The sequence below is a fragment of the Empidonax traillii genome, unplaced genomic scaffold, assembly GCF_003031625.1.
Source record: "Empidonax traillii isolate 1590-97213 ecotype Southwest subspecies unplaced genomic scaffold, ASM303162v1 scaffold101:size1699134, whole genome shotgun sequence".
In the NCBI taxonomy this organism is placed as follows: domain Eukaryota; kingdom Metazoa; phylum Chordata; class Aves; order Passeriformes; family Tyrannidae; genus Empidonax; species Empidonax traillii.
In genome coordinates, this window is record NW_020955294.1 from 1,535,938 (window position 1) to 1,556,673 (window position 20,736).

The 20,736-nt window shown below is 48.8% G+C and overlaps 3 protein-coding genes across 5 annotated transcripts; 1 reads left to right on the forward strand and 2 right to left on the reverse strand.

The window, feature by feature from the left end:
- Nucleotides 1–1,402: 1,402 nt before the first annotated feature.
- Nucleotides 1,403–3,691, reverse strand: ALKBH4 (alkB homolog 4, lysine demethylase). Its single transcript, XM_027882117.1, has 3 exons — nt 3,560–3,691; nt 2,695–2,892; nt 1,403–2,262 (listed from the first exon to the last, which is right to left on the reverse strand). The coding sequence occupies exons 1-3, from the start codon at nt 3,653–3,655 to the stop codon at nt 1,627–1,629; spliced, it is 930 nt and encodes a 309-aa protein (XP_027737918.1). The 5' UTR covers nt 3,656–3,691; the 3' UTR covers nt 1,403–1,626.
- Nucleotides 3,692–3,718: 27 nt separating this feature from the next.
- LRWD1 (leucine rich repeats and WD repeat domain containing 1) lies at nt 3,719–19,157 on the forward strand. 3 transcript variants are annotated; one of them, XM_027882108.1, is made up of 16 exons: nt 3,719–3,771; nt 5,609–5,751; nt 7,606–7,840; nt 9,051–9,170; nt 10,188–10,340; nt 11,075–11,215; nt 11,838–12,179; nt 12,773–12,899; nt 13,148–13,257; nt 13,704–13,911; nt 15,407–15,479; nt 15,573–15,713; nt 16,395–16,489; nt 16,882–17,043; nt 17,741–17,865; nt 18,771–19,157. In XM_027882108.1, exons 2-16 carry the CDS (start codon nt 5,672–5,674, stop codon nt 18,909–18,911), a joined length of 2,253 nt encoding a protein of 750 aa, XP_027737909.1. In that variant the 5' UTR covers nt 3,719–3,771; nt 5,609–5,671; the 3' UTR covers nt 18,912–19,157. The 3 variants fall into 3 exon arrangements, with proteins under 3 accessions (XP_027737909.1, XP_027737911.1, XP_027737910.1); XM_027882110.1 differs by lacking the exon at nt 3,719–3,771 and adding an exon at nt 3,989–4,025; XM_027882109.1 differs by lacking the exon at nt 3,719–3,771 and adding an exon at nt 4,043–4,139.
- On the reverse strand, nt 19,065–20,735 carry POLR2J (RNA polymerase II subunit J). The gene is made up of 4 exons (XM_027882120.1): nt 20,626–20,735; nt 20,344–20,433; nt 20,062–20,236; nt 19,065–19,582 (listed from the first exon to the last, which is right to left on the reverse strand). The coding sequence occupies exons 1-4, from the start codon at nt 20,676–20,678 to the stop codon at nt 19,547–19,549; spliced, it is 354 nt and encodes a 117-aa protein (XP_027737921.1). The 5' UTR covers nt 20,679–20,735; the 3' UTR covers nt 19,065–19,546.
- Nucleotide 20,736: the final 1 nt, after the last annotated feature.

Sequence of the window (20,736 nt, forward strand, 5' to 3'; positions counted from 1 at the left end):
GTGCTTCACCACCCTCACAGGAAATAAGTTCTTCCTAATACCTAATGTAGATCTACTCTCTTCCAGTTGCAGCCTATGAGGAATTTCCTGGGATAGAGCTGTCTGTGCCTGTTTGTGTTTACAGTGACAGGTGTCCATCAGTCCATCAGAGAGGCTGTGCTGTGACTGCTAGAATCACTCCTGGAGCACCTCGGTGACACTCCCCAGCCCGCCTGGATGGAGGTTTGGGGTTTGGGACTGCCCATGGCAGCGCTGCTTGTGGGTCCCTGCAGGAATTAACACATAGCCAGTGTCCACAGCTGTTTAAATACAGGGCTAAACTGAACCTGGTTCACTGCACAAAGGGCTGTAACTGTATCTGTTGGCTTAAACTCCTAAGAAATATCCTTATTGACCCAACTGATTTCTAGTAAGTGTTTCGGGTAAACAGCTCCCTCCCCTGCAGTCCCTAAAGCAGAGGGCAGTGCCTGTGGCACTTGTGGATTACTGTACAGTAAATCCTGTGCATTGTGCCAAGGAAGTACTTCTAGGGCAGAGCACAGCAGTGCAGGAACGCTGAGATCCCATTTATAAATATGTCTGTCCCCTTTCCTTACCAACCAAAGCCAGGCAGCGTTGTAACGTGGTGTTTTACTGCAGCAGGTGTGACTGTGCTGAATGGTTCTCATGGCACAACTGTGTTTATTAAAGGATCACACTTCTTCCATGGCACAGCTTCATTTTCAAGAGCACAGAAGTTTGTTCAGAGCAGACAGATGGCCTCAAATCAGCTTCTGCTGCAAATGACTACTTGAATCTTAGGTACAAGGCATGATTCAAACCTGACTGCTGGAGGTGCCAGGAAAATAAATGATAGCTGCCAGTGTTGCAGTCTGTTGCCCAGCTTATTCCCAAAATCAGACTCTTGCTACTGAGAGCTGACAGCAGGGTTCAGAGATGACAAATGATCAGAAAATAACACAGCCTGTGCAGGCCTTTGGTCTGATCCCTGTCCAAGCTTGAAGAGTGGCATCAGCCCTCTGCAAATGCTACTCTTTGGTCCCAGAAGATACAGGTCATGCACAGAATTTATGATTAAATCCTCATTGTTAAGAGCCTGAATCTTCAGCAAAGGATAATTATTTTAATTAGTTATCAGTGTGTTGTAGTAGCTGTGGAGAGATATTTGCTTACCCTTCTCCCCTGAGAGCTGGTCTCTGAAGGTTCTGAGGAGGGTGAGGAGATAGTTGTGCCCCCAGATAGTTGTGTCAGACTCAAAACCGTCTGACAGCATCCAGTGTGGGCCAGGAAAGGTTAAAATACATGACAGGGCTTGGGCTAAAACTGTGTCAAGGGCTGTCTGATTTTCAGCTGAGTTTAATGATTCTGACTTTCTTCTAAACACTTAAGTGGATACAACAGCTCATTTCTGACCTTGGCCTAAAAGCTCCCATTGCCCAGCAGAGCCTTTGAAGCCCACCCCTTCCTTGCACTCCCTTATTTCTGTTTGTCAGATTTCCACTTTATTGAGCTTTTTTCTCTGCACACACCTGATTCCTCACACACACAAAAATAAACCGAGTCGCACAAATTCCGTACCTCGTTTTACAAATTTCCTAACAAAATGCGACTCAGGCTTCCCTTTGATCACACCGGCCTCCCTTGGAACGAAAGAGCTATTTCCAGCAGTTCCTTGCCCAGCTCCTCGTGCCTTCCCCCGGCGCTGAAGTCTGCAGAGAGCTCCCTGAAGGTGACGCAGACCCGGCGGTGCTCGATGTGCTTGCGGTGGATCCCGTGCTTCCACTTGTACCGCGCGTCCCCCTGCAGCACCACCAGCGCCCTCCGGGGCAAGTGAACGGCAACAGTCACCTCCTTACTGGGAACCAGCCTCGAGGGCAGAACGGCCTCGGTTCCCTCCTCGCCCGAATTTCTGCGCGCTGATGTTTGTGCGAGAGACCCGGGGGGGCATAATTCCCCTTTGCTGAAAGCGGGGGATAATTGGATGGTGTCCTCTGAGTCACAGGACATGGAGAGCACAGTTTTGGAGAGCAAGTTTAAGCTGACCAGACGCTCCCCCCACAGCCACCAGTCATCAAAGTGGGGGTCTATGGCAGAACCCCTCTCTGGTGTGTAATCCAGGTTACACTGTTCAACAGGTAAGAAACCACTGAGCACAGAGCAGGCCTCCATTTGTGCCACGATCTTCCTGCTGAAACTTGGCAAACCGGTAAAGCCACCAGCTTTTAGCCTCTGCTTCTTGAAGTTCACTTTGGGTCCGTAGTCCTGTTGGAAAAGAAGAAGGGGGGTGTAAAGGAAGAATCCAGGACAAGGCTTTTTGGAGAGGCTGTGGTCCCTACAGGATTCTGTTGTCAACTCTTCCTGGTCACCGGGTTCCAAAAGGACTTGGGGAATCTACATTGATCTATTTGGAGTTAGATTTGTAAAGTAAAACCAAACCCACACACCCACTTCTTTCCTTTGGAGATTGTGTAAACTTTAATGCCTGGACATGCACCATCAAATACTGTTTGTTGTGACTATCGTGTGTTTTTTGCAAGAAGTTGATTTTAACAACAGGTAATTCTTGGCACTGATTTCAGGAAAGGCTTTCAAAGGAAGACATTTAATGAAACACCTAAATATTTGGGGTTTTAACTGAAAACAGCTTTCCTTTTCCAGAGGCATCCAAGATCAAATGTGCTTCTAAAGTCCAACCTGCTTCTTTCGGCCAGACTGTGACGGTTTCCAGTCATCTCGATCCATCAGTTCCACTATCTCATACTCTTCATCTTCACTAATGAACTCCTCCACCAGGAACACCCCTGGAAAGGGGAATGCCCAGCCAGCAAATTCCGAGTGCTCATTTCCTTTAGCTAGGCCTGTTGCTGGACAGTAAGTGAAATTATCTTCTCCCTGGAGAAATAACAACGGAGAAGGAAAAAAGCAATAAAGGCATTTCCATTTTTTTTACCACTTGATATTGCAGCATGAAAACCGTACAGGATTCTTGCCAACAGCAGAAATTTTACAGCTGCTTTTGGGGAACAGCTATTCCCCGCCTTTTTTTTTTTTTTTTTCCCCTCCACAAGGTGCTTGCTTGAAGTCACTTTTCCTTCCTAGTGATGTCTTTATTCTGCAAAGACAGGGGAAGGACCGATGATCCTCGGGGCCACAGGTGCGAGGACACTAATGGTGGGTATCGCTCAGGCTGGCTGCAGAGATATGGTTTGTCATAAGCAATAAATGTTGAATGAGGAAAGTTGATAAAAATCACCCGGGCCACAGGGCTAAGCTGTAGGAAACGAGTGTGATGTGCGGAGCTCAGGTGAGCTCCCTCTCTGCTCCCGAGCGCATCCGGGGCGTTACGAGGGTGAAGAATCCACAGTGCCCGTGGGAGGGGGCTGTGCCTTGTCCCCACCAGCCCTGCAGCCCCGGGGACGCGGCCCCTCCCCGGGCAGGGGGGTCGCGGTCCCGCCCCCCTTCCCCTTCCCCCCCGCCCCGAGGGGCCCCGGCCCGCGCCCCCCGCCGCCCCCCGGCTCCTCCCGCCGCCCCGCCCCGCCGCCCGCCCTCTCCCCGGTACCTGCGGGGGCGGAGCGGCCGGCGCGGGCCCCTCGCAGAGCAGGCAGGAGCGGATCCCCTTGCAGCCGCAGCCCGGCCCTCCGCCCGCCGCCCGCATCCCGCCGCCCGCGCCGAGCGCACGGCCCCGCTCCTCCTCCTCTTCCTCCCGCCCTTCCTTCCTTCCTCCCTCCCTCCCTCCCCCGGCTCCTCTTCCTCCCGCCCGGCCGCCTCCAGGTGAGGGCAGCGGGGGCTGGGCGAAGGCCGCGCGGCCGGGATGGATGTGGTGGGTGGTGGGGAGGAGGGGGGGGCGCGGGGCGGACTCGCGCTCCCAGCAGCCCACGCGACCCTGAGCAGTGGCGCGGGTCCCGGGCGCGCCGCGAGGGACGCTGGGAGTTGTAGTCGCGGCGCGCAGCGCACGCCCCGCGGGGGCGCCTCAGGCCGCGGCCGGCGCCGGCCCCCGGGCGGCCCTTGGTGACCGCAGGCCGCGGGGACGGGCGCTGGTCCGGGGCTGGAGCCGCAACGGCCCGGTCCGGCCCTGCCCGCGGGCGGAGCCGCGGCCTGCGCCCGCAGACAGTGCCCCGCGGCTGGGAGGCCGCCCCAAGGTGGGCGAACAGCCCGGCGTCCGCGGCCCCGCCGCCCCTCGGGCATCGCCCGCATCGCGCCCGGGGGACCGCGCCGGGCCCGCCCGGGGCCGGGCAGGGCATGCACAGCCGAGCACACGCAGCTCAGGGGGATGCCCCGCCGTGCGGCTCCGGCCCCAGCGCTGCTGAGGGGCAGTTCCCCATCAGCCCGCGGGATGGCCGAGCGTCCCCTCCGCAGCATCCCTCGTGGTGCTGAGGGGATGGGGACATGCCATTCCCGGCCTTCCCTGCGGCTCAGCGGTGTCACAGCTGTGTCTGAGGTTTTGGTGTGGTCGCAGAGAGGGCGTTGGAGACATCCACAGCCACTGGTGTCACATTTACCTTAGCGCTTAGGGAGGTCTGGTAGGTTCAGCCTCACCCTGTGGTTTGGCTCTCGGCGACAGCTCTGTCACTTGAAGGATCAAATCCCAAACATCTGCTGTTTAAAACTGGTTTTCCCTTCAGCCTTTTTGTGCTGATATAAAGTATTCCATATCTGTAGGACTGTCCTTATGTACAGGTGTTAACAAAGCAGTGTCTTGTTGCCCATCACACAACATTCCAGGTGCTGTAGGTGCGTGGTGGTGCTGAAATGAAGCCCAAGGACAGCTCAGTGCCCCCTGTGTTCCCCAGGATGTGCTGGAATGGCATTTAGGCAGCGCTGATCTAACACAGAAAGACAGGAGCGAGCCTGGCCTTGGAGCTTTGTTAGCTTTTATTTCTGTGCCTTGGAATCTGTGTCAGGAAGAGTGGTAAGCCCTGAACCAGTAATTTCATGAAGCTCCTTTGGACTTGTCAGTGTTGTTATTCTAAATATCAGCAAATCACTGTGTGTGCATGTCCTGTCCCATCCGTAGCAATGCATGGAAACATCTGGTAATTACCAACAACACACAGAATGCTGTTGATATTTTTCTTCCTTGCTGAAGAACTAATGTTATTAGTTGGTGGGTATTTTACATTTCTGCTAATTACTTCAGTTTTCCAAAATTTTAGGGGATTTCGGAGTTGTAAGCCAACAGTCTGTCCAGCTGGTCAGCCCAGTGAGTGCACTGTCATTTTCTTGGGAGGAAGGGGTTCACAGCAGGTGTATTTATTCTTTCTGTTGCTGTTTGTTTGAAAGCCTGTTGGAATTCCTGGAGCAGAGCCCAGGAGAGGCACAAACAGGTAACTGTGAGGCTGTCAAGGTCCTGAGGGCCATCCCTTGCAGCAAGTCTGTCGCTCTAACAGCCACAGGAGGTATCCCTGTTGTTTTGGAGATGGATTGGGTCAGCAGGTTGGGAGCCTGTGCCCAGCCTAATAAGTCTCTGCTATTTTTATTTCAACCAAGTAAAAAAGGTGACTTCCAACACAGCAGCAAAATCAGCATGTAACCTCATAGTGGTTTTTTCCCCCCCTTTTGGAGTCACTTGAAAGCATTTCCTCTTATTCCTGTTTGTTTTTCCTGGAAGGTTACAAGAAGAGATCCTACAGCTGACTGATTAGTGATTCCAGGAGAGGGGTGGAGGTTAAAAATGTCAAAAATCACTACAGAACTTCTTTTGGAAAGAGCAGTTCCAAGATCTACAAGGCTCCGGAAGATCGAGACGCTGAAGTAAGTGCAGGCAGGCCCATGGAAAATTCCAGCTGAATTCAGCTTGGGCAGTGCTTTTTATTTTTTTTTTTTTTTTGGCCTTTTTTTCTCCTAAGCATTTTTACCAAAAAAAAAAGAGAGGCAGTTCCAAAGCACAGAACTGAGATGGCATTCCCAGTGCAGGATCACAGAGCACTGGTGGCACTGTATCCACTAGAGAGGCTATTGACAGTTGTCACCTTTTTTTGCCTTTTCTATCGTATGTTGCCACCTTCTTTCTGTGAAACTGAATCCTGATTTCCTAACCCCAGATACCATCCCTACCCCCAAAACACTGCCATCTTTGTTAGCAATGTGAACAAGAGAATTTTCTGACCTGGATTATGGAGGGTTTTTTAAGTATTTTTGGCTTTATTTCCCTTTCATTTTCCTCTCCCTCTATCGCTTTCTGTCTCCTCTAAATCCAATTATGTTGGTACTTCAAACATTGCAGAGAGAGAGAATAAACTCTGAAACACTTAGAAACCACTAAAAACAGTTTTGTTGCTCAGATCCTTTACAGAGGTCATTGCAAATATGCGTCTTTCCAAATGTTTAATGTAGTGGAATTTCACTGTTCCAGAGCTGGTCAATCTGAGTGACTCAGCTGACCAGTTCCTGGCTGGTGCCTTTGTTGTTTTTGATCCTGATGTAAAGGGGTTGAGTTTCACATGTACTCTTTAAAGTTATTTCTTTTGGTTTGTCTTGTGCTAAAATAATTATTTTTAGAGAGAAACTCAGAGGTTTATCTGAGGAATATCAGCTGCAGTAATCTGGGTAACAGAGTGATGGGGAGGTGCTTGAAGCAGTGGATTTCTGGAATGTGGTGCTGACGGATTATAAGTCAGAAAGTTTGGGGAACAGTGTTGGATTTCTCCCCAGAATGACACCACAGTCAGACTCAGCTTTGCAGCCAGCTGAATTCTCAGCCTTTCTGACTGGCTGGTAAGGCCTCTGAGATGGCGAGTGAAGGAGAAGGGACTTTGCTTCCTGGATTTATTTGCCTCATTTATTCACACTTCATTTATATCAAGAAGCCTTTTTTTTACTGATCATTAGAGACAGGATTTCTGTTTGTTAAAGGAACTCAGGCTTGTGCCCTCAGGAGATGTTGGCTGCCAGGACTAGAAGCTCCCTTTGGAGCTCACCTAAATGATCTAACCAAATATAAATGACCCTGCTTATAACATCCAATTTTCAGTTTCTTACAGAAAAGGGATATTTCTTTTTCCCTCGCAAATATTGTACCTCTTCCTTCTTCAGCACAATGCTTCTGTTTTGGTGGCAGCCTTGGTGGTCTTGTTAGGTAGATTCTCTTATTTGCCTTTGGAATTTTTTGCAGCAAAATTCACTACAGAAGAAATGGGAAAATCACTTTTTTTGTCATTTTAGTTCTTTGAAAGCGGATTATTTGGGGGCCTGCTCTGCACTTGCCTAAAGTGTGAAATAATAAATCTATAGACGGGGTAGGCTGATGGTGTAGTGAATAAGTGTCATGTATTGCTGCACCTTGTTTTGTTGAATCACCATTGCAAAGGAATAAAATACCAAAACTCTAAGAGGTTTCTTCTACAAAATAAGAATTTTCCTGGTGATTCACTGCTCCCAGCCATAGGGGATCATCTGAATTGCAGGTTAATTGTGCTGCAGATACTCTGGCATGCCTGAGCTTCTGATGGTGTCTTTTTAGCTCAGACACAACATCTTTCCCACATGTGTGTGCTCAGAGTCCAGAATGCAGCAGACAGGAAAAAGCAGGGACCTTGTATCCTGTGAAATCAGCCCTTGTTTTTCCAGTGAGCTGCAGATAGTTCATATTATCTTTATTTTTTCCAGCCTGTCCAAGCTGCAGTTGAAGACTGGAGACTTAGACCCGCGGTTGTTTTCCCGGCTGAGGCACCTGCAGAAACTAGATCTCTCTGATAATTTACTGGACAAATTTCCCAACAGCCTAACCCTGCCTGATCTGCGTGTCCTGAACTGTAACAACAACCAGCTGGAAGATGTAACTGCTCTGAAACAGTTCCCTCTGCTCGAGGAGCTGACCTACGAGAACAATGTGTACTTGACAGTGAGTTACCCCCCATCCTTACAAGCTCAGCATTAAACAGAGGGGCAAACAAACAGCAGTTATGCTGAGTTCTTATATGTTGTTCTTGGGCAGCAAGTGTTAGGGCATCTGAGAAAACAGCCGGTCTTTGTGTGCCCCTCCACCACTTTGTGCCACTCTTTACCAGTCTGCAGAAATTAGTTGCCCCAAACCACTCAGATATTCATGTCTGTGTGTCTTGAACTCCTGTTTCACCAAGTCAGAGTTCTGTCTTAGGCAGTTTATCAGGCAGGGTATCTTATGCTTGTGCTTGTGTTAAGTAGAGTAATAACTGTGTAGAAATGTCCTCCTTGTAGAAACATGGAATCCCAGAATGGTTTGGGTTGGAAGGGACTTTAAAGATCATCTGGTTCCAGCCCCCTCCATCAAACAGGGACGCCTTCCACTATCCAAGGTTGCTCCAAGCAACCACTAAACTGGCCTTGAACACTTCCAGGGAAGGGGCAGCCACACGTTCTCTGGGCAACCTGTGCCAGGGCCTCACCCCCACACAGTAAAGAGTTTTTTTCTTAATATCTAATGTTAGTTTTAGTGCCCCTTGTGCTCTGAAAGAGCAGACTTGGTCCTCTGATGAGGGTTTAAACTTGGTGATTAGTTCTAGTTTAGGTTTCTGACTTCTCCCAAGAGGCTCTGCTGCCCGTACAGGTTAAACATCCCCAAACTGGAATTTTACTTGTGCTTTGAAGTGGCATCAACCACCATCACCATCCACAGAGGCTTATTTGCTGTTGCATGCTGGCAGTGTGGCTGCATGGTGAACTGTCTGACCTAAAACGCACCTGGCCCAAAGAATTCCTGCTGGAATTCGTTTACTGGAGGCAGGACAGGCCTCACTCTGTGTTAGAGGTGAAGGATGGGAGCAGAACACCCTGCCTTGCACTCAGGCCGAGCAGATGAGCGGTTACACAGCCCCCACCTTGTGTTGGATGTTAGTACTGCCTTGGCGTTGGGCAGCTCTTTTGTCTGCAGTTTGAGATCCCAATTCACAGGAGAGCACGGATTCACAACTAAAAGGTGAAGTTCAAGTTGAAAACGCTGAAGAGATTTTAAGAAACGGCTTTTCCTTACTAGATATGTTGTTGTCGTCATTGGCTGTATTTTCATCAAGGACTAAAGGTAAAGCAAGAACCATATGTACAGTTTTTGTAACTCTGGTGTCTTCTCTCCTTAGCTCAACGATGACTATAAAGTAATGTTTCTCTTGGAAAATCTTCGGCTGCTCAATGGCAAGGACATAACCAAACTGGCCAATCACGTGAGGCATGTCAATAGCCGTAAGCTCACCAGCAAGGTGAGATGTCTGATGTTTCCTTACTTTCTGAACACCTGAGAAGTAACTAAAAACTCTGCTCGGTGTCATGGCAGAGCTGCAAACAAGCATCAAATGATTTGCAGTAACTGGGGTACGATCTGAGCCCAGCCCGCAGTTTGGGCAACCCAGGAAATGTCTTGCTGCTGCTTTCTCTGGTCCCTGCTTGCATTTGCTCTACCTGTTTTGTGCAGCCAACTTTGCCTGTGGTTTAAGTGACAAGAACAGGGCCAAACAGGTCTGTGTCCAATTTTTCAGGTCACTCTGATCATCATTCAGGAACAGGAGAAGCCTGGTGCTGACAGAACAGCTACATACACCTCCCTGCCTAATTTGTGTTACTGTCCAGGCCCCAGGAATGGGGAGCACAAAACCAAGCTCAGGATAGTCTTGCTTTCTCCAGCATACACCAGTAACAAGGATTTGTTCTTTCTTCTTCAGCTGTGCATGTTTGGAACTGTATTTTCACTCATTTGTGTACACAGCTGACAGACTGTCCCCCCAAAGCAAAATTACTGCTCTGTTATGAAAAAGGTTTGGTTTGCTGGTGGTTTTTGTGCTTTATTGCTCCTACCATTAGTAGTCTAGTAAGTTGATCTTGTTAATTCCTTCTGTGTATCAGTGAGGGGGGAGATCAAATACTGAAGACTGGGATGTCTTATTGTGCTGACTCTTGTCTGTGAAATACCTGTGCACTTATCAGGGACAGTGTAAGACTCCTTAAGGCTATTTACTCTGGATCCAGAGGCAGGAAATCAGGCATTCCTCTGGGTCCAGTGCTGGCAGTGTCTGCTTAGCCACACTCACTTGAGCTTGGTTCAGAGGAACTGGTTTTTCTGTTAAATGAAGTCATGGCTTGAACACTGATTAAAAAAAAAAAGGAAGTGGTGCCATCACGTAGCTGCCTCAGGGCTGGCAACTTCTTAAATGCTTTCACAAGTACTCTTGTGCTTTTCTGCTTTGTTTTTCTTGTTGAGTAAACTCAGTCTTTCTGTGTAGGTTACTGCTCACTGGGAAAAATTCTTCCGTGACCAACTTCCCGAGAAATACACAGCTGAGCAGGTGAAGTCCATCAGGAAGAAGTTCCTGAAGTCAGTGCAAACCAATGTAGTGTATGGACCCAGCTCCCTCAGTGAATTCACCCGCTGGCGGGTAGGTTGTGTCTCACTTACCCTTCTGTTCTTCAGGCAAAGACCCTGCTCCTGATTCTGAGTGGATTTGATTAAAATGCTCCATGGATTTGAGTGCAGGGCTCCTGCAGGCAGGTGATGCCACTTCTTCTGGTTTCCTTCGCTGCTTTTTGAAGCAGTTACAGGAGCAGTAGGACTAAACATCCACCAAGTTGTGATGACGGTCATTAAACATTGTTTTTTAATTCATAAGCAATAAAGATAATTGTACTAATTAACAAGACTGCAGTATCCTTAATACTTAATTATTTGCAAATTAGTTTAATGGCAACCTTTACTCTTGATGAAAGCTGTATGAAAGGAGAAAAGATAATGACAAGTGTAGTTACTCCCGGTGGGGAAAGATACCATTTAGTTTGTAACATTTTTTTTATTTGTATGTTTATACACACAATTGAGACTTCCACCTCTCCTTTGCCTTGTTTCATTGCTGTGCTGTTGTTTTCACAACTGTGTACCCTGGATGCCCATAAGAAAGCAAAGTTCTTGGGTCATGTAATGTCAGCAGAGGACTTGGCCTGCCAGGCTCTCTCAGCTGAGGACTCCTCCACCACTTATGAAATTCATGTGGAGTAGTGGGAGCAGATATTAAAAACTCTGGCAAAGCAGCTCTTGACATACCAGAGTTTGACTGCTGTTGATTTTTTTGTCTATTTTTTTTTGTTCTTTTTAACATATTTCATGTTTGCTTCTAAGGTGAAAATGATTGCAGAAGAGTTTCTGTCATACTCACTGGGTCTGGAGCTAAACTCAGATACTGAATCAGAGGAAAAGGCAGAGGAGAATGAGGAAGAAAGTACAGAAAGCCCCAGGGAAGCTGCAGAGGACGTGGCTCAGGTAGGTGATTTTTCCAGTTACATTAACAATGTCCTTTCTGTGTCTTGCAAACTCAGTAGCTCTTGTCACTTCGCATTTATGACCCTTTGGTAACCACAGGGGCAGTCCCAGGCTCCAGCCTGTGTCCAACAGCTCAGGCTGATTCTCTACAGCCAGATTGAAGCTTTTCGAGCCACGTGCTCTCCAAGAAGAGAGAACTTTCATCCTCATAGGAGACCCAAAGGATTTCATGAATCCTATTGACTCCACCTCTCCTCTAGGAAGGGTTATTTTTCCTTAGAGAACTGGGCTGATGGCTGGCCAGACTCTGCTGGTTTTTGCCTGCTTGGCAGCGGCTGCAGATTGAACTCTTGTGGCCCATGGGCCAGATTTGTTTTTCCACGTCAAATGTAAATCACAAGTAACTGGGAGAGGGAGCTGAAAATGAGGTTGGCTGTGTGATTGTCATTAGCTTCTGCCTCTAGGAACCCTGCAGCTCTGGGCTGTCTGATTCTTGGAGTGTGGTCTGGGAGAGCACTTGCATTTGAATAATTAACATCTCTGAACTTAAAAATCACTGGAAGATCTCAGGAAAGCTAAAAACCTTCTGCAGAAACTGACAGCATGACAACATGTCTTACAGGTCACAGTAACACCCAGCAAGAGGAAAAGAAACCATTCAAAGTCAGGCACTGGAAACAAGAGGTCCAAGTCCCAGGCAAACACCGAGGAGGAGGCTGTAGTTAATCCCAGAAAGTCCAGTCATGTGCAGGATGACCCAGCTCCCGATAAACCAAGAACATCAAACCAGCCAGCCAAGGAGACAACTCCTGAGCAGGGAGCTGAAGGGACACAGAAGAATGGAGAGCAGTTGCCCAAGGGGCAAAGCAACAGAAGATCCAGCCAGATGACAGGGGAACAGAAAAGCCAGGAGCAGGACAATGGAGTTGTTACTTTGACTCCAGTGAAGAACTCTAAGTGCAAGGTAGGTCCACTGGGGACTGGCTTTTGGCCTCTTGGTGTAGTGGGAGGAGCCTCATTCAGGTTTCATCAGAGCTCTGCACAGCTTGGAACTCACAGATATACTGTGAGTTAAAGTCTTGGTTTGTTTTTGGTTTTGTTTTTTTTTGTCATTGTTTTAAATCCCTCAGAGGCGTCAGGGAAGGAAAGGGACACCCCCAGGAGACAGTGAATCCCCTTCAGGGGATGGATGGACCAACGCTCCAAGGTGGTGCTCTGAAAGCCTGTGCTTAGAAATGGGATTGGCAGGCCTTGCTCTCAGTCACCCTGATGGCTGCTCGGGGAAAGGTGTTTCCCCCTCAGCTCAGGCCAGTGGGGATCTAAAGGGTTTCTCCCATTTCTCTGCAGCAGGATGGGGTTCACTGCTTGGGTCTGCTGGGCACATCTGAACAGTTGTCTGCTGGTTTAGGAGTCTTGAGCACTGCTGGCACCTCAGCCTCTCCTGTGTCCTTCAGTTTAACTCAGATTGCTGTGTTCAGTAGAGGGTTCTGTCAAGGCAATCACAGGCAAACCGCTGTCAGGGGAATGAATTGTCTAAATGTGGATGGTTTATTGTAGGAGGATGTCAGTGCAGAGCCATTGCATTTTCTTCAGTGTCACAGTAAAGGCAACAGCCGCGAGGATTTTAAAACGCAGCTCTGGTCCTGTGTCTTCGAGCCAGTGCTAGACTCTGGAGCCAGGAAAGGTGAGCTCTTAAAGAGGTTTGCAGGATTCCCAGAACCACCCGGCTCTGGAATCCCGGCGGACTCCATGCGTTAGACCCCTGCTCCTTCGAGCCGTAGTCTCCGTTGTCAGGAAGAGACTTGCTTACATATTTCTTCTTTGACTTTGAAAACAGGAGGCTGGGAGAGCACCAGGCAGTGATAAGCTGCAGTCTTCGTGTGTTATCCCTGAGCCTGGGAACTTCTCACCCATTTTTTTCCCCTCTTTCAGATCCCATTGTGAGCTCCTCCAGAACCGTGGCAACCTGTGGAGGGGAATCTGTTTGTCTGATTGATTGTGAGACAGGGACGGTGCTGAAAAAGTACAAGGTTGCTACAGAGGTGGGTTGCAAGTGGGAAGGGTAAGCATTGAGTGTGAATGCCATAATCTGTAATACTTGCATACATGTGTGCACACATATTACAAAGAGGTCTGAAAGGGTGTCAGGCATTAGCGTGGACAGGTCTTAAATGGATGAAGATACGTAATATTTCTTGCTTATCCTTTTAGCCTGATTTGGGTTGATACTTTTATTAGTTTAAAAGATTAATCTGCCTCTCCCCTCACAGGTGTATCTGGCTGCTAAGCCTGCTTGACAGCATAGAGGAGTAAACATCCTGTTTTCTGTAGTTTGTGTTCTTCTGAGGGCTGTTTTAAGTTTTGGTGCTCCATCTTAAATAGTGGTGGTGTTTCACCTGAGTGGCACTTGTGATAGTTGTCTTATCTCTCAGCTAACAGCTGTCCTGCTGTTCACTGTCACTCTATTCCTGGTTTCTTTCTGTCCCAGGAGTTCTTCAGCGTTGCATGGACCACCCTCACAATGGTGATCAGCGACAGTCGGAGGAAAGCTCACAATATCTTGGCAGCTGCTGGGAGGAGAGGGATTGTCAAACTGATCCACGTGGCAGCCGACTTCTGCTACGGAGAGATAAAGGCTCACAAAAAGCCCATTGCTACTGTCTGCTTCAGCCCAACCCAAGAAACCCACCTCTTCAGTAAGTCTCTAGTTCAGAACCTCCTTAGCTTTAGTAATAATGTGGAGAATTCAAGGCTTCCTTAACAAGGGGAGTTGTCACCAGGGCAAGCAGGGACACACGCACAAAAAGCACGGACAGGCGTGAGGGAGAGACCACTGTTAGTCTCCTGTGGCAGCAATTTACAGCAGGACAGATTGTTTCTGCCAGGACCTGGCCCTTCAGCTGAGGTGCAGCAGCTCCTCTTTCTCCCTCCGTGGCTCTCAGGGTAGCTGGCACACACATGAGCCACAAACAAGGCCAGCAGTGGATCCGTTCCACAGGGATGAGTAAGAAGAATGACAGGCAGAGCAGGCAGCTGGGGGCAGGCAGTGGCAGGGCTCTCCTTGAGCACAGCAGGGTATTATGGGCTTTGGGTTTCATTTTTCCCAACAAGCACAACTACGTGCTTAATTGATTTTGAATAAATGACTTTTTTTTTTTTTTTTTTTTTTACTTCTCTGCCTCATCAGAGATTTTTATTCAGGTCCTGATGTCAAAGAGAGCTTTGCCCACACACAGTGGGGCCCAAAGAGGCCATGGCTTATGGACTGGTAATGGACCGGTAATAGACCATCATATTACAAATTGCAGCTGCATTGTCAGGCTGTACAGTGAGCTGGTACAGAGCCATTCAGGCCACACCTGCACCCCAGAGCACATTGTTTCTCTGGCCTACAATTACCCACATCCTGGAGTGGTTAGAGTGCTAAATGAACCATTAAAAGTGGAATTTTTTTTTGAAAAGGGGATACTTTACAAGAAGGAGCTCAAGAGTGCCAAAAGCAAAAGCAGAAGAAGGGATAAGAAGGGTTGATAGCGCGTCCATCTAATGATGTGGGCAGCAAGGCTCATTATATTGCATAGAAAAAGAGTAATAAAGGGAGAGTCTGTGGAGACTGGACACCAACAGACTCTGAGTTTGAGGGGTGTCAGCTGATGGGGACCCAGATCACACTGAGTAATCTGTTAGGATTGTTTCTGATATCAATAAATCAGCATGGTGATGCATTTCACATCAACCGCTTAACTTTCCCAATGGAAGCTGCTCTGAATGTGAACACACTAAGCCAGGGATATGTGGAATAAAGCAGTGTCTGCCTGGGAGTAGAGGATAGAGCTCGTATTTTAGGTCCCACCACAACCCCTGAGCAGAAACAAGCTTAGAGGGCCACTAATTAATGACTTGATGAAGCCACAACTCAGTAATGGACAGAAAAGCAGGAAAGAAACATTGTTTTATGTGCCCCATCCTAGAGCAAAGGATAAGAACACAAAGTACTGACTGTGCATGCCTGACAGTGCCTGTGGAGTGGTGTGGGGCCAGTGTGGTGACTGCTGCTATGCTTTAATGAGCTCTCTGGTGCCACAGCCTTAGGGTGTTACAGCCTGTGACTCAGGTAGAATTGCCAGTTTAGCTCGAGAAGAGCCAGATGAGCAGCGGTGTCACTACCTGCTTCTCTTCTGTGTCCCACAGCTGCATCCTATGACAAGCGAATTGCACTCTGGGATATTGGGATTCCAGACTGTGACTACAATTTCAAAGCAAGGTAAAGGTTCAAAAACCAGATGTGGCCAGTCCAGGAGCCTGTAACTACCACGTTGCAGCACCACTTAACTGCTTGTTCTCTTCTGTTTTTTAGCCAGCTGCTGGTGCTGGAAGCAGCCTCTATTCCCTTACGGATTGCCCTGGTCCCCACCTGCCCGGAGCAGTACCTGCTGGCAGGCTGTGAAGATGGCTGCTTTGCCTGGAACATAAAACTGGATAAAGGAGAAAAAAGCAGGTGAGAACCAAAAGCTGGGGCCATGAATTTGCTTTCCATAACAAGAAGAGGTAGTGCCAGCAAAGGTTTGATTTCTGACTGAGGAGGTCTGAGCAAAAGCAGCATGTCCTACCAAAGGTAAAACACCCTCCCCTTCCTGCAGTGGCCAGGAAAAATAGAGAGTATTTGCTAAAGGAGTGTGAGAGCTTGCAGCCCTGTGCTTGTGTTAAAGCTCCAGGCTGCTTTGCAGGAAGGCTGGCAGGAGTGTAATCCAATACCCCAAAACTTTAAGGGTGTGTCATTTTAAAGTAGTGAAACAGTGTAAATTCTTGGATCGATTTCTCACCTCACAGGGAAGCCTTCTCTGCTCCTGCTACGTGAGGTAACCCAGGAAACTGGCACTCAGTGGGAGCTCAGGAAAAAAATTTACAAGAAAGAAGCAAGTAAAGTCATGCCCTGCTGGCAAATACTAATCTTGACGCCTGAAAAAAGAGATGAAGTGAAACAGCAATCTCTTAAGCAAAGGGGGCTTCTGCTTTCAATAAACCCATATTCATAAAAGTGTAAGTTCAAGTGGGAATTCACCTGAGCTTGTCAAGAGACTCATTAATGCACAAATTTCCTTCTGAGCTCTCTACCTGGTGCCCTTCTACTGCTGCCTGTTCAGGACTTGGCACATTTCACCCTTCCCCCCTGCTCTAGGCCTTTCGAAGCCATATTCCAGTTTCCTGATGATGAAAGCATGACAACGTCTCACAGGGTGGATGGTCTGGCTTTTCTGAATGATGATGTCGTCGGTGAGTATAAACAACAGTCCAGTCCCAGAAACAGTGGGGCACCTCAGCACGTGCAGGGTGAAGCCAGAATGATGAGCAGAGGTTGACTGCCTCTTGAGCTTTCTGGGGGCTACACAGAATGGGATTTTCTCCCAGAGTCATTTATCTTTCCCAAAAATACGGCCTAGAGCACAAACCCATGTCTGGGCAAGGCTGTAAATCAGATAGACCCATCCCCAAGAGCATGCTTGGCCAAGCAGTGCCAGTGTGGAAAGAAGGAGAGCTCCTTTCTGCTCAGGAACTGGTGGCAGCAGTATTTTCTGGATGGACCACCTTCACCAGAGCCCAGCCTTTGTCTGGAGGCATTTCACTTCCCAGCAGCTGACACAGCCTCTCCTGTCTTTCTTCCCTAGTTTCCAAGAGCTCCAAACCGGGATGCATTTACCTGTGGAGCTGGAGCCGGTCCTTTGACGCCAAGGGGAAGGGATGCCAGCGGACAATGTCTGCAGTTATCCTGGCTGAGCTGGAGTGGTCCACGACAGACATGTCTTACCTGACGCTCAGCACCTGCCCAGGTAGGCAGCACTGGTCCCCAGGGCAAAGGTGTGCTCTGTGTGCCAGGTGTGTGGGACTCCCCTTTGCCCCATCAGAGGCAGAGGCCTGGATTTCAGAGCCCACCAGAGAACGTCAGGGCTCGCTCCTGTAAGCACTGCAGTGCAGCTCCAGCACTGCGCAGCCTCAGCCCCGCACCCGCTGGGTATAAATAATACAAGTGATAAATAATTGCAGCTGCACCATCTCCCCTGCAAGGGGGTTTAGCCGAGGCTCCGTGGTCTTTCTTGTATGGGTTTTCAAAGCACAGAGCTAAGGGCTGGGCCCTGTAGCCATGGTGGAGACATTTTGATGCTGAGTGCATCTGAAGCCAGGGGCAGGAATGCCACACACCGGGCAGCTGGCTCTGTAGGCTGGCAAGGAACAGACAAACCTCATCTGGTCGTCACTTCTGAAAAACCCGTCTAAAAAAAGTCAGGAGAAATCCCAAAGTCATTAGCACTACTTTTTCCACACTAGAGTAAGATAGCTGGCTTACCTTTAAATGAATTGAGTTCTTTCAGAGCAAGGTAGATCTGTATTTTTGTGCTGGAAAGGGAATTTTGCTGAAATACAGCACCTTCCCTTGGGACCCCACAGCACTGCTTGGAGCTCTGCTTTGCAGCAGAATGGACTCCCAGTTCCACAGTCGTTTTCCAGGTTTTTCTTTTGCTCTCACAGCAAAAGGCTATGTGTTCTGTGGTGACGAGAAGGGCAGTGTGTGGATGTACAACCTCTCCAGCTACACCGCGGCCTGGGGCTCTCCAAAGGGAAAGCGCTCGGAGCGGAGGATCTCTCCTGCACAGGTAGGTACCCTTTGGGGCCTCCCTTCTGCTCCAGGGCAGCTGATCCCAGTCTCCAGAGGAGGTTTATCCCAGAACACGCCTCATGTTTCCACACCTGACACTCAAAGGCAATCTCCATGGCACTCACAGCTGGGAGGAGCTGCAAAGCAAGTCTGCCAGCTCCTGCATGGTGCAGCTGGGCAGCTCTTCCCAGAAGGGCCCTAAAACTCTGGTGGTTAAACTGGAGAGCCCCACAACACAAAGAGTGCAGGCACCATGTCCCTGAGAGGCTGAGGGGAGGGAATCCAGATCAGGGAAGGACTCACTGCTTTTCTGTGTTCACATACCCATTTCCTACTCGGTATTTCCCTGGCCTCTGGAGGCAGTTCTCCTTTGGGCAATCGCTGCTCCATTATGAAGCCTCTGAAAGGACAGTCAACACACACTCAAAGGCTTTCACTCACTGGTCTGGAGCTACATTAGATATAGGTTTGAAGGGACTCAAGAGTTCCATTAATTTCTTCACTGAAAGGGTTGTTAAACACTGGAATGAACTATCCACGGAGGTGGTGGAGTCCCCATGCCTGAGGGTGCTCAAGGAACAACTGGATGTGGCACTCAGTGGTTGCCAAGGTGGTGATGGGTTAAAGGTCAGGCTCTGTGATCTTGGAGGTCTTTTCCATGCTAAGTGATTCTATGATTCCATAAGGTTTTTGGAATTGTAATTGCCAACACCTTTCTCCTTCCCACTCAAGCCCCTCCACACTAAACTTTGGCCCCTCAGGAGCATCCCAAAGCTTCACCACATCTCAGAAATGGGGGGGGGGGAAGAGCCTCTGACTCAGCTTCCCCAGAAGAGACCCCGCTGTCTTGAACACCCTCCCTCTCAGCCACACCACTCCCACCGCCCTCTGTTCTCCCCACAGATCCTGCAGTGGCCGGAGCTCCACGTGAATGGGGAGCAGCCCCCCGAGATCCTGGTGAACAACGTGGTGTCAGACCCTGCCTTCACCTACCTTGTTGTGCTGACCAGTGTGAACATAACAGCCATCTGGAAGAAGTCATAGTCCCCTGTGCCAGTCTCACCCCCGTGCTTTGAACTAGTGCAGTATTAGTGACTGTTACCCATGTGCCCATGAACGTTTTCTAGACCAGCCATTATGTGCAAGGTTAAAAACAAAAATTAACAGAGGTAAGGGTTTGTTAAACTCGTTAAATCATTGTAAACATCCGGTTTCTTTTACGGTAAGTTTTCACAATTTGTGCGTTTGTTTTATAGAAATGGCACTTAATAAAACAAAATACCAAGTTCACTTGGCTGCGCCTGGAGTTTTTGACAGGAACAGCACAGAGTTCATCTGCTGCTGTCACTGAGCAGCTTCTCATGCTGGAATTATACCCACAATAACCTCCCCAACAGCCCAGGACAAATACTTGCCTTAAGGCTCCAATCACAAAAGTAAAAAATCACTTTTAATGACTTATCCATCAGATCCAACAAGACATTTATCCTCTTGACAAAGTGCCTGTCTGGTATTAAAAAAACAAACAGCAAACTCAAAGTATCATTGCTGCTGTCAAATATTATACAAGTGGGACAAGGGGGAAAATATTTGCCATGAATGGGGGTTTAAATATATCATCCAACTAAGAGACACATCATTCTGCCTCAGAAGCACAGTCTCCTCTACCGTGGGGGATTTTACTCGATTCCTTCTTGTTTGTCCTTAATAGCAACCTGTAAAAGCACAAACAAAAATACCAGAGCTGTTACTGAGCTGGAAGAGGTGTTTAAACATCCCTGACTTTTCTGAGATACATAAGAACCACCAGTGGAAACCTTGTACACCATCCAGAAAACTAATACTGAAATTAAACTCAAAACTTTATGTACGAATTTGGTGCCCTGGTGCCTTTCCCTTCCAACCCAAACCATTCTGTGATTCTGTGAATTCCAATTGATCCTTCATGGAATTCAATTGATTCTTCATAGATTCAAAACCAATTCCAGGCATTCAGGAATAAGAGGCCCCCTGAATTGGGGTTGTTGGTTTGTTTGTTTTTTAACACCTGAATGACCATTTCAGAGCAGCCAGGAGCTGAATGAACACAACGAGGGTGGCTTGAATTAATTTGCAGACCTAAACCAGCAGCCCTAAGACACGCTGCTCACCCCTCTGATTAATTATAAACTCTTTTAAGGGTAAACAAACTCACCCTGAACCTCTCCTCCAGCAGGGAGAGCTCGCTGATGAGATCCGTGATGGCATTAGTGAAAGCCTCCTGGGGGCTGTAATCGGGGGTGGTCTGCACACGGATGATGATTTTATGCTCCAGAGGGTGAGGCACCTTGTACCCTGCGAACAGCACCTGCGGGTCTTTGAGCAACTGCCTGCAATTGGGGGAAAAAAAAAAAAAAAACAACACGGGGAAATTCGGGGGGGGAAAAAAAGCGCCTCAAAACACACCCCCGAATTTTAGTGCCCAGTTTGGACTTACGACTTGATGATGTTCCCCAGCGTGTGGTCCTCCTTGTTGATGGTGAACAAGCAGGCGTTGGGCACCTTGGTGTCCTTGTTGATGGTGATCCTGGGGGGGGAATAAATGGGATAAATTAATGGGATAAATTAATGGGATACAGGGGATGTTACCGATCCATGCGGGCCAGGCAACCGCGGGGGACTGGGGGGGAAAGGCCCGGGCTCCCCGAACGGGGAGCCTGGGCCTTTCCCCCCCAGCCCCCCGCGGTTTGATTAAGGGCTAATTAGGGTGCCCCCTCACTTTTTCTCGCCCTCGAAGAGGAGGAAGGACTCGAAGGCCGGAGGCGCGTTCATCCCGCCGCCGCTCCGCCCTCAGCCGCTAATGGCGGCCGCGGCTTCCGCCTCACAGCGC

Bases quoted from the DNA above. Each gene is read 5' to 3' on its own strand.
- ALKBH4 (XM_027882117.1), bottom strand. From the start codon at position 3,655: ATGCGGGCGGCGGGCGGAGGGCCGGGCTGCGGCTGCAAGGGGATCCGC. The intron at 2,893-3,559 runs GTACCGGGGAGA...TTATTTCTCCAG, and splicing joins CGGCCGCTCCGCCCCCGCAG to GGAGAAGATAATTTCACTTA. The intron at 2,263-2,694 runs GTTGGACTTTAG...CTTTTCCAACAG, and splicing joins AGTCTGGCCGAAAGAAGCAG to GACTACGGACCCAAAGTGAA.
- LRWD1 (XM_027882108.1), top strand. From the start codon at position 5,672: ATGTCAAAAATCACTACAGAACTTCTTTTGGAAAGAGCAGTTCCAAGA. The intron at 9,171-10,187 runs GTGAGATGTCTG...CTTTCTGTGTAG, and splicing joins GCCGTAAGCTCACCAGCAAG to GTTACTGCTCACTGGGAAAA. The intron at 15,480-15,572 runs GTAAAGGTTCAA...TCTGTTTTTTAG, and splicing joins GACTACAATTTCAAAGCAAG to CCAGCTGCTGGTGCTGGAAG.
- POLR2J (XM_027882120.1), bottom strand. From the start codon at position 20,678: ATGAACGCGCCTCCGGCCTTCGAGTCCTTCCTCCTCTTCGAGGGCGAG. The intron at 20,434-20,625 runs GTGAGGGGGCAC...TTCCCCCCCCAG, and splicing joins CTCTTCGAGGGCGAGAAAAA to GATCACCATCAACAAGGACA. The intron at 19,583-20,061 runs GTGAGTTTGTTT...GTGCTTTTACAG, and splicing joins TGCTGGAGGAGAGGTTCAGG to GTTGCTATTAAGGACAAACA.